The following is a 15,000-nucleotide window of genomic DNA, read 5'->3' as shown; positions in this document are numbered from 1 at the left end:
CTTTCTCCCCAGTGCTTATCTGAACATAGTATCTGCCCTAACTACATTAGTCTAACCTACTCTTTGAATGAAGCTCTGTCCTCTAATTTTCCATGTATCTGACATGTTAACATAACATTTATGTCTTTGTGGGAGGTATAGAACACACCACTCATGTAAGCATAGGGAATTCTGGGTAATAGCTCATCTGACAGCTGCAGTGGAGTGCAGTGGAGTGTGTGTGTTGATGTGCTCTCACCGTGATCCTGCCGGATTCGCTCCTGATCTGCATGAGCCACCACCGCCAGCGCTGCCATGTTCAGTCTATTAAGCCACCTGCGCATAAGCCAAGAAACGTTGTCGTACTGTTACGTAAATGTTACTTAAACATTATAAGAGCGTTTGAATGTCACTGAACCACTGCTACCACATGGAAAGTGCTGCAAACCAGGTGAAATATGTTAGTGCTACTGAGGATGGACTTCTGGCTGTTTCATTTGGGTCTCATGGTCTGGTGGGAGCAGTACATTATACATCTCTTTATCTCTTTATCTCTTCATCTCTCCATCTCTCTCCCTCTCACCTGTTCATGTCATCCACATTATCTGCAGCAAAGTAGAAATTTTTGATCTTGGGATGGCACGCCTTGAAAGCACTGATAAGAGCAAAGAAAAATATATCAATGAGCTTATAAAGGAGTTAGTCAACGTGCTACGGTGTGCGTGTCTTTTCTCTCTCTCTCTTAGCTTCAGGTAGTGGTTAACCACTGTGAAAGACACACCTGTTCCCTATCTGCAACCTGCGTGTGAATTAGTCACACGGCGTAAGAACACTGTCAGACCCTCACTTGATGACGGCATAGATTTGCCTCCCACTGCAATCTGCCCCACAACCAGTAGCACGTAGCATTCTGTTTTGTTTTGTTTTTTTTTCGTACAAAGTAAACCTCATTCTGTTTACTGTCTAGTACGTCTCACTCATAGCTTGTTTGACTTCATTCTGCATTTTTGTGGCTGATATAAGACTGGTTGGCACAAATAAAACTACTCGCAACAGTGTGCTTAAGGAAACTGTCTTTCAGAGGATACTCACAACTTCCTGCGGCACTCACTGGCTTGATCAATTTTGAATTCAGGAAGGCTAACATAACCCTCAGCCTTTATATCCTGTGGAGAGAAGAGCATTTATGTGAGTAAACAGCTATCACTTATCCTGTGGTTGAGTTTTCTTCTACACAAACAGGGGCATTCAGACACCGTTCTGAAAGGACAATACGTGTGCTTCTATATAAAACTGTTCATTGCTTCTTAACAATTTTTTGTACAACATATATCATTAACATAACTGACTATTCTGCGATGGACTGGCAACCTGTCCAGGGTGTTTCCCTGCCTTTCACCCAATGAGTGCTGGGATAGGCTCCAGCACCCCCCGCACCTCTAAGTAGGATAAGCGGCTTAAGAAAATTAATGAAGAAATGAATAATTGACTAGTGCATCTAACCTGACCTTAAAAGCCCTAATTAACACCAGGTTAGAAATTCCTCATACAACTTAAAAATATAACAGTCCTCCAAGAGAAGGGTTAACCATGAACCATGCAGATTTCTTAACTCACCTCTTCATTCTTATACCAGTAAAGGCAGGCGTTCTTCAACACAAACCAGTACTTCTTCCACTTCTGAGAAAAGTAGCTCTTTGCATCCTTTTTCTTCCATAGCCAGCCCTCACAGTCGCCCTGACCTAAGTCTTTACAGGGGATCCTACGCTTACTGATGGAGGACAGGGAGCCAGCTGAGACTAAAGCAGAGTAGAAAAAGAGCAGAGAGAACAGTTACAGGATGACATGAGGGGTAGAGACCTAACATTTCAGACAGGGTCACAGCGAAAATGTACTTTGTGTCTTTGTGTATTTATGTGCGTGCGAGCGTGTGCGTTTGTGTGTTTGCGTGTTTGTGTGTGTGTGTGTGTTTGCGTGTGTGTGTGTGTGTGTGTGTGTGTGTGTGTGTGTGTTCATGTGCGTGTGTGTGGGGGTAAGTATGGATGAGCCAATGTAAGTTATTCTGAAAAATATTGACAAGGAGCTTATCACAACTCACTCATAACTCAGAACTGTGATAAGATGTCAGGGAGGAAAGCTACTGACTAAGCAGAGTAACTGATTTTTCCTAGACAGTTAGAGGAACATTTCACTTTACCTCTCAAATTTCTCTCAGATTTTGAAAGCAGTGAGGATTGGTCAAATGTCTGCAAGAAAACAATGACTGAAGTTAGTACCATACATAATCAAGTACCACACCATGGGGTAGGCAGACTAGAGGGTGGGAGCTAAAGACACACGCACTCACACGATAGAAGGATGCAGTGTCTGATGTGGGTGCGGCTATAGAAGCTCGTCGTAGCATCTCCATCTGCAGGGAGGGCGCTAAGGCATATTCGGTTGGACCACCGACCCTCTCGCTCTTCCTACGGATCCGCCTACTCATGCTTCGTCCTGTCAGGTATCCCTCGGGCCTCGCTTTCTCCTCGCCCACGTGCCGCAATCGGGAATTCTCTACAGAGGACCGGAACCATTAATTATAAAACATACTATTAATTAACTAGTAACACTTATGCACACAGCTGTTTCTGTCTATCGCAAACATTCTCGGTAAAAAAGGGAATCGCAAGCCATTTCTAAGTGCGTAGTTGTCTGTATAAATGAAGCTTAGCCATGCTAAGGTAGGGAGCACAATTCACTCAGTGAGGCTATAATTAAAGTAAAGGCTCAAACATGGGTGGTATATTCATAAGGAGGTGGTGGGTAAGGAGGAGACGATGTGAGGGAGGGGGAAATAGAGGAGAGGAGGTTTGACAAAACATTTCGAGGCATACATTCATAGAAGATAACTCTGGGAGAGGACAGTGGGCAGAAGTGATGAATGCAGAATCATTCTCTGTGGGTTTTGGGTACAATCAAACTGAACAGGAGCATTCTCTCCCTCTCTCTCTCTCTCTCTCTCTATCCCTCCTTCTCTCCTTCCTCCCTCACCCACCTCTCCGGATCTGTTTCTTCAGCTTGGCTGGGTCTTCAAAGTCTCCCACCCAGTTACAGTCCACGGGCATAGAAACGGGCCTCAGTCGGCCTGGCTCGCATACAGACAGACCACATCTCAGCAAAAATCTCTCTCTCACAGACACACACAGCACTCACACAACTCACCGGTGCACTATTAAAAAACCTCTAGAATATATAGTCTCTAACACCAACAAATCTACTTCTGAAACCCTGATTCATCTCACCAGTAGACCCCGTGATTTAAGGAGCAAGGAAGGAGCTGTCCATACCGTAAGTGGGGATACTGTCCCTCCGTATGGGCGCTTGGCCCTGGTCCTGCTCAAAGTCATAGCTATAGAGAACCGCGTCCTCCCCGAGAGGGAGGAACTGTCGTCGACACTCCTGATCCAGGAAAGAGTTAGGAGACTCTGAGCCCTTAGCGCTGGATGTGCCGTGCTGAGAAAGAATGTCGCCAGACAAGATTCCCCGCTCATCTCTGCAGGGATATAGAGGATAAGAGGACACGCATGTCATTACACAAGGAATGAGAGACCCTATACACTATAAAAACTATCAGTGGAATCTGTCGGTATATATGCGTACTTCATAGGTGGATTAAATCCATAGTTATGCAAACTATGGATATTCACTGCACAGACCAGAGTTCAACAAATTTGTTTATATGGCACATATATAGCACAAACATGACGTAGAAGTAGTACGTGAGTGTGTTTGCACGTGGGTGTGCATGGGTCATGTGATGGAGGGCAGATGTGCATATGTCTTTGTGTGTGTGTGTGTGTATGTGTGTGTGTGAGAGAGAGCAATGGAGGACAGGGAACCAGCTGAGATTAAAGAAGAGAAGAAAAAAAAACACAGTGAAAGCAGATACAGGAAGACATGAGGTGAGAGGTGGGAACCTAACATTTTAGATACGGGTACAGTATCAGTGTATTTGACATTACTGTGTAATTATCTGTGTTTCGTGTGTGTGTGTGTGTGTGTGTGTGTACCTGGGGGTGTACGGTTCCTCTGGTGGGGGTGGTATGTAAAGGTCCTGCAGGGCACAGCTGCCTCTCCTGGATGGGGTGCTGAGGGTACTGGATGGGGTGGCCGCACTGCTGCTGGGGCTCGGGGGGATGATCGGCTGTAGAGATGTCCATGGCACTTCAATCAATTTGTCCTTACGACTGATTTGAACAAACACTATGTGAACTGTGCAGTTCTGTCAGGCTGTCAATGGGAGACTGACAGATAAACTGGGAATATACATGCTTTTTTTGAGTGACAGCATTGTTTTTAATGGTTGCTCTGGATATCATGATAATATTGCAAATGTGATTTTTTTTTGGTCTAATAATCATTACATGATAATTTGATATTTTGAAACACCTAATCTGGGATTTCTTTGAACATTTAAGAGACTCAAAAAAAAGGGAAAAAAAGCACTACACAGCGTGGCATTCAGCACACAGATACAGATACAAATACACACACACACACACACACACACACACACACACACACACACACACACACACACACATTAAGCTTCTCACAAATACAAATCCTCACACACACACACACACACACATTAAGCTTCTCACAAATACAAATCCTCACACACACATAGACACACCTGAAGTGCTAAAGGTTTCCACCTCATGTTCTTCAGTAGAGCAGGGGCTGAAGTGAGCATACTCTGGGGTCTTTTCTTCAGTGTGAGAGAGACACAGTTGGGGTTTCCACGCAAGGAGTTCACCAAGTTCTTCAATTGCCAGCCCACCTATTCACACACCACACACACACACACACACACACACACACACACACACACACACACACACAAAACGTATAACATACTGTAAAACAACTACAATGCACAGTATGCACAGTAAAAAAAAAAAAAAAAAATGTATTTGGAGAGGTAGAGAGCTGACATCGTCTGGGACATGGAGATATCTGAGATATTTAAATGGAATACTCACAACTGTCTGATGATTGACCTGAATAACCTCATCTCCAGCATGGATTTTCTTACAGCGGTCTGCCAAAGACTGACAGACAGAGAGAGAGAGAGCGAGAGAGAGAGAGAGAGCATGTCAGAGAGATAGTTTGAAAAGAGAGAGAGATAAGTGGGGGAGAAAAAATGGGGACATCATGGCTCACTCGTTCGCTCAGATAAAATGCTTTTTACACCAGCATAGATCAATGAACCAGACAAACGGCTATGGCCTCGTAACACTGTCCATACAGATATTTTCAAATATAAAATGGCCACTCACCCCCTCTGTGGTGCCAGTGATTACATGTAGCCCGTCATAGGTTGACTTAATGTACATGCCCTAAGGGTAGGAGAGGAATGCTCGTATGAACACACACAGAGGGCAACACAGAAACATAGACATTAAAACCCATTTACTGACACATAAATCTCTATGTAAACACAAAGCAGCCAGGAAAACTGTGTGTGTCTCTTTGTGTGTGTGCGTGTGAGCCCAAAAAGGACCATGCCAACATCACCATGTCCAGCTTAAAGATTTCTATGAGCCGCTGTAACCTCAATAAAAAAAAAAAAAATTCAAGGCCCTTCAAGCTACTGGTAGTAGTATTATCTTTAGCATGCAGTTTAAATGCAGCAAATCTTTACAAGTTCCATAGGCAACATATGCGTCTCTCCAGAATTTCAGTGAGGTGCCTGTCAAGCATCAATGAGGCTAAATATTTTATCAGTCATTCCTAATGTTTAACAGACTGTCCAGAATAAAACGCAAATGTTACATGATTTTAAGAGCGTATTCTCCACAACTCGTTACTGCACAACTGCGACTCTGTTCTCTATGAAAACAGACTGATCAACCCAACATGTGTTCATAATCCTGAGTTTACTTTATTTTCCAGGCATCTGACTGAGAGGCAGTCCTGTCAGTCAGATCACACAGGTTTAAAGCTTAATGTACATTATCCACACCAGTGCAGCACAAAGAAGCATGGTGCATATTAAACACAGCAGTGCAACACAGAGAGGCTTAACGTATATTAAAAAGAGCAGTTCAATACACACAAGAAAACAACTCCTGTGAGTGACTTTTTTTATATAATTCATTTAACCGCAAGATTCACCAAGATACCAAAAAAGTTATGTTTATTCTTGCATGTACATCAAAGAGAGACCATATGAGATTAAGATATGCCTCTTGTATGGCATGTGATGTCAGGAGAAATGAAGTTAATGCAAGTTAAAGTATGTTATATGGATGAATAAATAAACATCTTCATCGGACCAGTAGTGGTAAGAAATACAAAGGTCCAAAAGTGAGTACCAGAATTGAAAAACCCGTATGGATCAACACGGATATTTGGTACACCAGTCTGGCACTCACCAGTCCTTCTGTGGACTTAACATTGTCCAGTTGAACTACCTCCAAATGGGCAGCCTGTGAAACCATGGGGTCAGAGGACAGGGAAATAATGTGGTCACACACCTCTGACAAAGTCTTACACTGAAAAAAAGAGGAGGGGGGGGGGGGGGGGGAGATTGACAGGGAAGAAATACTGTTATTAGTTCATCTAACTTTCCTCTTTAAACGACATTTGTTTATGGTCATGTGTAATTCAAAGCAAGTTGTTTTCTAGAGTTGGGTGTTAAGTTTCTTTGAAGTTCTTAAAAAAATTCAGATGAATAGTCTTGACATGTTTACATGACAACTGCTGAAGTATTTTTCTCAGTTCTGATCTCTCAGTTTGTTCAGTTTGAAGGATAGTGTCATAGATGTATCAAATTAAGAGATGGGCAGTTATTCATGGTTCACGTGGAGCTGAAACAGTAACGGCAGGCTGTTTAGATGCTTCCTCTCTCTGGAACATAAGCCACTGCTGAGAGACAATATGCTTCTCTTTTGATTGCGTGTATTCTACGCCACACAGCAAACACCATCTGCTCTGACTTTCACCAGTACCAGCATACTGATACATGTGACCAGCATGCCCTCTCTTCACATCTATCTATCTATCTATCTATCTATCTATCTATCTATCTATCTATCTATCTGTCTGGCTGGCTGCCTATCTGTCCGTCCATCCATCTGTCCTTCCGTCCATCCATCCGTATGTCAAGCTATCCATCAGCATACTAATCCATGGATCCATCCCCTAAATATATTAAACTAAGTATTAAAAACTTTTTTTCTGTCTAACAGCTTTTCTACACAGTTATTTCCATCCTGACAATATGAATTTGCAATTCTCAGAGGAAATGTCCCTACCACCCTAAGTGTTGAGGTGGGCTCGCTCCGATAACGGTGGTATTTATAGCAGGGAAGAGTCTGGCACCATCATGTGTGACCGTGTCAGGCAGCTGACAGTGAAGATTCTATGACTCACACTCAGCCAACTTCAGATAGGATAAAGTGAGCCTAGCCCAATACAGTTAGATACCTGGAGTTTTATTTTCATTAAATGGGGACGCTTTAAAATTGTAGCCTAATATTTTGATGTAAGCATGTTGTCTTACCACATGTAGAATTTTGTTCTCTGTCTCAAATACAGTGCAATCCTGTGAAAGAAGAAAAAATTACTGTTATGATTATCATTAGTATTGGTATTATAGTTAAAAAAAACCCTCACATATTTATTTATAGAATTATACAGTTTAAAACATGTGTCAGAGAATTCAATTTTGATGAGACATTTCAAGAATACTAAGGATAAACAGTTTTATTGCATCAGTGCACTGTCTCAGCATCCTGCATCCAGTATCTCATTTTATGTTAGAGAAACAAAGCAGCCTCTTCAAAAAAACATACATTATCAGAATGAGGGGGGCGGTTTTGTTTGTGTGTGGGTGTGAGGTACTGTCCTGTGTCTTCAAACCCCTATGGAAAAAATGCAAAAGTCAGAAATATGCACAATGGATCATTTAAATGTTTTTTCACACTTCTTCCATATGATTACAGAGCATTTTTTATATATATATGATTATATTTGATTGAATATATCATTATACATGTCGGTAAAACACATATGTCTTTGAAACTGACCAGTGGTATAACCATGTTATCACCGCTGACATGTGCAACAGGGGTGACAATAACATCCTGTAAAATCAACGCCCTGAGACAGACCATAAACAAGAAGGTTCTGCATTTTCATGATATTTTATATCGATCTTCAGTCACACATCTACCTGAACTAACACGTAGCCACACTTGTTCTTTTGTTATCTCTTTCGGTCTTTCTCTCTCCCTTGGTCAGCTGGGTGTGGGATACTTCATCCTTCAACATTGAACTCTATCTATCTTTGCTCCTCTTTTCCTGCATGTTTTAACACTCTTCACTCGTACACATTACGAAATCTGTCTGCACAGTCTTTGGGTTGATCCCTTCACAGCACATTTTGCAAGCCAAAGATGCCTTCTGTCAATGTGTCAGCAAGCATTCTCAGCTTAGAGTAAAAAAAAAAAAAAAGACTCCCACATGCTGATGTGTAAACACAGACACATTTTTATAAAGCACCCTTATGACCTGATTAAATTAACTCTGAACCTCTGTGACCCTGTGTTTTAATCACTTCTATTACACTGGGGAGCTTCTTCCCTACAGCACTCCTTTACTCATCCAGATACATATTAATATTCAGTCAGACTCGCTCCAACAGAAAGATTTATTCAATCATCTTTCAGACAAACACCCATAAAACCAAAGATTAAAAAGTGTTGGCCAGAGAAATGCAACTGTTGGTGATCTCTTGTCAGGACAGTACCTGACGTTATTAACAAAAGTTGAGGATGCTCTCTCAGTCTCCCACTATCAGTCATATCACGGTATTAAAGTACATTTATCTCTAGCCCTTTCCTCAAGCTTTCAAAGCATGCCTCAGACTTGTCTGCGACATTGTGGTATTTACATCTCTCAACATCTTTGCCCCTGGGAACATTTTTCTCTTCAGATGATGTAGATGTGGCATCCTCCATTCCCTAAATTCTGCTTGTGCTCTTTCCTCTCAAGTTTAGACCCTGCAAGAGATGTCACATCTGCACCAGCGTCAACCCCAGTCACATCTCCACCTCCTTTGTGAGCTTTTCCACATTCTACAGCCTCTCACCATTACACTTCACCACTCATGCATTTTTAGGCTGCCAAACACATATATCTGTGAGATCTCCATTAGGCACGACTATTCTCCCTCGGACTGCCCACATTCTGTCTTTTGTGTCCGCACCTCCTCTAGATCCTCTCCCCTCAAACGAAGGGACCAAAGTCCAATTATTTCCACATTTTGTTCATCTGCCCTAGACCAGCATAGCTGCCCTCTCAGTGTCCAAGGGGGCCACCAAGTATGTAAAAGCTTCATTAATTGCGATTCTTTTCATTAGTTTGCATTAGTCTGACTTGTACTTGTGAGGGATATCTTGCCATAGCTCAGATTCCATAAGGCAAACAAAGTTTCTGGATGACAATTTGATCCGGTTTGACAATTAGTGTGTGTGAATGCTGATTATGTGCTTGTGTCCATACCTGTTGCACTATAGTTGTTAGTTCCAGACATAACTGTATGATGTTATTTCTGGTCATGGCGTAGTCAGCCACCGCTGCAAATGGAGACCTAGGAGAGAAGCAGCATTTGGAATTAACCATTAGATCAGCACCATTTGCAGTCACCTCATAAAGAAAAAATTATGTACCATGACTATTATAAACAATACAACAGAATGATCAGCTCTTAGACTGTATCATGGAATGCTGAAATAGATGTATCATTGTATTTGACCAATCTGAAACTTATGTGTTTATGCATGTGAAGACTGTTAGGGTTATGGTAGGGGTTAGGATGGGGTTTGAGTGAGAATAAGACAGACAGAGGAAGATAAAGGAAAGAAGGAGAGGAACTAGAGGACGAAGAAGAGGAAAAAAAAAGAAATAAAGAGAACTAGACAGACCTAAAAGCAAGGAGAACACCAGGGGGAAAAACAGTTCAGATTTCTTGGTTGACTGCACAAATTGTGCAAGGAACAAGCCAACTCTAAAAGAGACCTCAGTTAATGTGAACTCTCATATGGACACCCACTCAAACATCACCCTGCCTGTCTCTCCATAACCCTGAAAGCCCCCTGGCTTTTAATTCACTTTGACTAACGCACACTAGTGCGCACACTCTCTTTGAGAAGCATCAGTTTCTCTACTCAAACAGATCTACACAAACACTGTCTCTTTGCTTGGTAGTACAGCACTATGACAAAGATCATACAGTAAAGACACATCTGAAAAGTGTATTGATGGGACACCCTGCTTTTAATTTCCTTCTATTTTGTCTGCCTTGGAAGTAAGTTCTGATGAAAAAAAAGTGAGCTGGTCCAGTATAGCACTGAAATGATTAAGTGAATATTCCTTTTTTGGACATTACACTTCAAACTTTGATGTACAGGGCTAAAAATATGAGGGACAACTAACAGAGCTTTAAGAGTAATTGTTCTCCACAACTGCATTTGTTCTCTCTTCAATTAGCTCAGGGGTTGCCAACCTTTTCTGTCAGCTGAACCCCTTCAACCCAAATTTTTTTCCTAAAGTAACCCATTGAAATTTTAACTGAATTTAATTCGACATTGACATTTCCATCACAATCTCTCAAATCCCAACTGAAAACCACAGAGTCAGTAAATTCCTATACTAACCAGTCGAGTTGCGTACAGCTCCCTACAACAGTCCAAAGGTATAGCAAGGGTCAAGCTATAAGTACACTCAATCAAACTACTATTTCATACATTTCTGAGTATCACATGTTCATAACTTCATATACTTTTAATACACTATTCCCCATTTTTATTTTGTCATTTTTTAAAACTGAATTTCATGATGTACCATGTTCTACATTAGAGCTTTACTCGCCTTCTGTTTGTCATCAGTAATACAAAAAAAAATCAACATGACTGTGCATTTGTGATCCTTTCCCAAGAACACTGAAATACTTGAACAAATGGCTCATTTATTTTCAAGAAACCTGAACAAAACTCAAAGAAAATAATGCCAAAAACAACAGAAATTAAACATAAGATACAAATTGTCTTGACAAGATTGTTTTATCATTCAGGGTGGATCTGGGTAACTTAAAGCCTGCTAAGAAAATGTACAATAAACTTGTTGTTACTATTTCCAAACTCTATTTTCAGTCTAAACTGATTTGGAAGCAAAATTCAAAAACAGGATGTGCCCACATTTGTACAGACGTATGAAAACATTTGGTAAAGAGTAAAGTAAATAACTTGGCATAGACAAAGCTAACAGACATACATTCGATAAACGATGATGATAAATGTAACATCCGAATAAATGTTCACAGTTTTTGGAAATGTTCTATGGTCTGCCGGCTCTGGCAGATCAGCTGTGCTATGAAGCAGGAAAATGCACTGTAATAAGTCAGTTCTTAGAAATGAACCACACCTCATTAGGGCAAATGACTCCCAATTTCACATAGAACTGTGGGACACGGAATGGTTTGGCATTAGTACGATTTTGGTACAGAAAACAAAAAAACAAATGCTGAGCTTTGTTTTTTAGACCATGAGAGCCTGCCCTTTACCAAAGTACAATTGTTCACTGAGGGGATGGATGGATGGATAAATGAACGAATGAATGTTTTGCTCATGGGTGGCTATAGCATGTTCACTAAATAACAATATGTACCTGTTATTAATTCGTTCAGTATTTGGGATAATAATACAATCTGAATTTCATCTTACATAATTAAAAATTAGGCATAATGAAATTCATACACAATTTAGAATAAATTATATGTCACCCAGTATGTAGTTGCAACCAGTGTGTAGTTCAAACACTGCATTAATTGTTGCACAGTGAAAACTGTTTGGTTCACAATGTGGAGCTTAGAGACTGGTAGCTCATGCTGAACCATGTGGAGTGAATTCATGTATGGTTATATCCCCAATGCTTCGGGAGACTAATAATGTTATATTGCAAATCGGTTCTGATACAGTGAATTTAAACGGACTGTAAATGTTCATTGAAATTACATGTAAGACCAGTAGTGCGTAAGAGTCAGTGGGCTCGGCTAATGAGGAGGCGTGCACAGCACATACACCACAGACACACACACACACACACACACACACACACAAACACACATACTTAAAGGATCAGCATGAGCTCAAAGCCAGCATGCTTGCTGCATTGACAGCCAGCATCCTATAAATGAGAACCTTATGTAAGGGATTTACACATCTTCTGTTAGTCAGCTGACTGTGTATGTGTGTTACATAATAAAAATTCAACATGGTTTTGTATGTTTTTATCATCAGTTCTCTGACTCACAACTTTCGTGGCAAAAATAGAGCTTAATCAAAAGGACCAATCCTGTGTCCTGGTGACATCATATCTAAACACAGGAATCCTTGAGATTACTCTGTATGCCTATTTATACCTCTGTGTGTGTGTGTGTGTGTGTGCGTGTGTGTGCATGAGTGTGTGTGTGTGTGTGCATGAGTGTGTGTGTGAGTGTGTGTATGAGTGTGTGTGTGTAACTCTTAGCAGCGCAAACCTATCAAGCCAGGCAAGCAGGCTCTTGGCAGCAGCGATGAGGTCCACCACAGATGTAAGGAAATCATTGGGCAGCTTGCGCGTGGCTCTACCGTCATAGTGCCCTCCTCGCCGACGGCCTGTTATGAAGTTCTGCAGGTTCTTGGCTGATGCATTTAGCTTGTGAGAAAGAGTCTTCAAGTTCTCAGTCTCCAGACCATAGTTCTGACAAAAAGAGAGAGAGGTCATTAGAAATGAAATAGTGTATTGGCAAAGGATGTAAAGTTATTAAAATATTTTGTAAAAAATGTGAAAAAATAAGACCACCAACATCTCCCTCTCACATTAGAGGGAATATTCCTACATAAGATAGCAATGTATCTGGGATGTGTCCTATTAAAGGAACATGGTGTTAACAGCAGAAAAATTTACATGTACAAATGTCAAAATGCACGACTGAACAGGAACTAGCAAGTCTAGCATTTCACATCTTCATTCATGAGGATCTACGGTCATTCACATTTGCTCTGGCCTCAGACAACATACTAGATTCAGCTAATTAACAAAATATCATGGCTTTACAGGATTAGCCTAATTAAAGTGTCTAAGTGTTGAACTAGACTGATATCTGCAAGGACTCCCAGTGTGTAGGAATCTCCTGGTAGTGGGCTACTGTTCTACGTCCTTGAAGTTGGAGCTGGGACACACTGGTGACCCTCACACACACAGGCATGGGATCTCTCCAATGCTCAGCCAAAACTGGTGTAAAAAATACACCAAGGGGATCTGCCAGAACCAGTGATCCAGCAGATTACATCATTGCTGCCCCCAGAGTATCCTTCCTTGAGTCACCCCTGACACAAATGCATACACAAACACCACCACACCCCCCACACACCCCCCCAACACACACACACACACTCACACTCACTCACATATCCCCAAGCTGTCACTATACACGTGCACTGAAACATCACAAGTCCCCCCTCCTCCCACAATGCCTTGCTTCACATGAGTGCCCATGGGTGTGTGTGTGTGTGTGTGTGTGGTGCAATAGGCACAGCAGGAGGAGAGAGGGGTGGGGAGAGACAGAGGTAGAGAGAAAGGGTAGAGAGAGAGAGAATGAACAAGAGGGATGTGTAATCATATTTAATATGACAGGACCAGGGAAGAGGAGGAGGGGGAGAGGAATGACTCTTTTCTTACTCAGAGAGCGATCACTTAAAAGGCTCTGGGGCAGGCACGGCCAGCGGAGCCATCTAACGTGATTGACAGGGCAGAGGGCACCTTATCACTTACGTCTCATTTAGTCACTCATCTGTGTAACATGAAAGCGAGTGTGTGTGTGTGTGTGTGTGTGTGTGTGTGTGTGTGTGTGTGTGTGTGTGCGTGCGTGCGTGCGTGCGTGCATGCGTGCGTCTGCGTGTGTCTGACCTTAGACAAATGTTAGACGGAGCATAATAAAAAATCTACAATTTTGGGGATAGTTTGAACATGCTCCTCTAAATTCGATTTAGTGCATTAGCTAAATCCCCGCCGAAGGCAAAATTAAAGTGTTCTCCATTTTCATGCCAGGGATATGGTACATAATACACAGCAAGTGTTCACCAAACCACAACATAGGCAAAAACTTACAATAATATAGACATAGACATGGATTATATCTAAAATATAACTGCATGTGTGTGTGTCGTGGGCGTTTGTGTATGTGTATATCCTCACTAGTGCACAGAGCAAATCCACAGCTTCCAGTATGAGCTCTTGGTGGCCAATGCGGGACACTCCCAGGTCTTCCAGCTCCTGGTGGGTGATCCTGAGCAGCTGTTCTCCGCTTACCTGCTCCTGCTCAAATGTCTTAATGTACTGTTGCAGACAGTCATCCAAACCTGCAGCACACAAACATACCGAACACAGCACCTGCATGAGCAAACCTGCAGCAAATAAACACATCAAACTGTGCGGCCACCAGAGGTAATACACAAGTACTGAGGGGTGGGCTTCCAACATCTTGCAGTTGTGCAGATTAACGAGATTGTTTGGGGTTTTTTTTTGGGGTTTGGGTTTTTTTCCAATTATTACAAAACCTAAAAATGATCCTAAAAACCTGTAGACACAGCAGCCCCCCCCCCCCCCCCCCCCCCCCCCCCCATTGGCTTGGACTGGACACCCCTGCAGCATGTACATGTAAAGCGCTATAAGAACAGAACTTTGTTTTGAGATTAACTAAATTTACTTTGGGTAGGATTAAGAAACTATGTCCTCAACATATCAATTTACGATGTCAAAAACTCGCACACCGCAGGTGACACCGGCTGTTCTTTAAAGCTGACGTTCTTCACCTTGCCCCAAAGAGCCAAACAGGCTGTTACACATACAGGAGAGCTGATACGCTGCCATTTTGACCCAAATCTGAGAGGGCAGACTGTAAGGACCAAACCTGAAGATATACTAATCTTC

The 15,000-nt window shown here is 41.9% G+C and overlaps 1 protein-coding gene across 1 annotated transcript in view; it reads right to left on the bottom strand.

Annotated features, from left to right (window-relative positions):
- cnksr2b (connector enhancer of kinase suppressor of Ras 2b) overlaps positions 1–15,000 on the bottom strand; it is a 26,260-nt gene that overhangs the window by 6,127 nt on the left and 5,133 nt on the right. Inside the window, exons 2-18 of the mRNA XM_030781895.1 lie at positions 14,266–14,429; positions 12,566–12,768; positions 9,532–9,619; positions 7,529–7,570; positions 6,399–6,518; positions 5,301–5,360; positions 5,004–5,072; positions 4,655–4,801; positions 4,029–4,162; positions 3,306–3,511; positions 3,014–3,103; positions 2,327–2,532; positions 2,177–2,225; positions 1,597–1,772; positions 1,072–1,145; positions 563–634; positions 239–315 (exon numbers count right to left, since the gene is read on the bottom strand). Of these exons, the coding sequence (XP_030637755.1) occupies positions 239–315; positions 563–634; positions 1,072–1,145; positions 1,597–1,772; positions 2,177–2,225; positions 2,327–2,532; positions 3,014–3,103; positions 3,306–3,511; positions 4,029–4,162; positions 4,655–4,801; positions 5,004–5,072; positions 5,301–5,360; positions 6,399–6,518; positions 7,529–7,570; positions 9,532–9,619; positions 12,566–12,768; positions 14,266–14,429 (1,977 nt within the window). The remainder of the gene's footprint in view (positions 1–238; positions 316–562; positions 635–1,071; positions 1,146–1,596; positions 1,773–2,176; positions 2,226–2,326; positions 2,533–3,013; positions 3,104–3,305; positions 3,512–4,028; positions 4,163–4,654; positions 4,802–5,003; positions 5,073–5,300; positions 5,361–6,398; positions 6,519–7,528; positions 7,571–9,531; positions 9,620–12,565; positions 12,769–14,265; positions 14,430–15,000) is intronic.

The sequence above is a fragment of the Chanos chanos genome, chromosome 8 (assembly GCF_902362185.1).
Source record: "Chanos chanos chromosome 8, fChaCha1.1, whole genome shotgun sequence".
NCBI classification, from domain to species: domain Eukaryota; kingdom Metazoa; phylum Chordata; class Actinopteri; order Gonorynchiformes; family Chanidae; genus Chanos; species Chanos chanos.
Note: the sequence above shows the minus strand (reverse complement) of the source record. Positions and strands in the feature narration are given on the sequence as shown.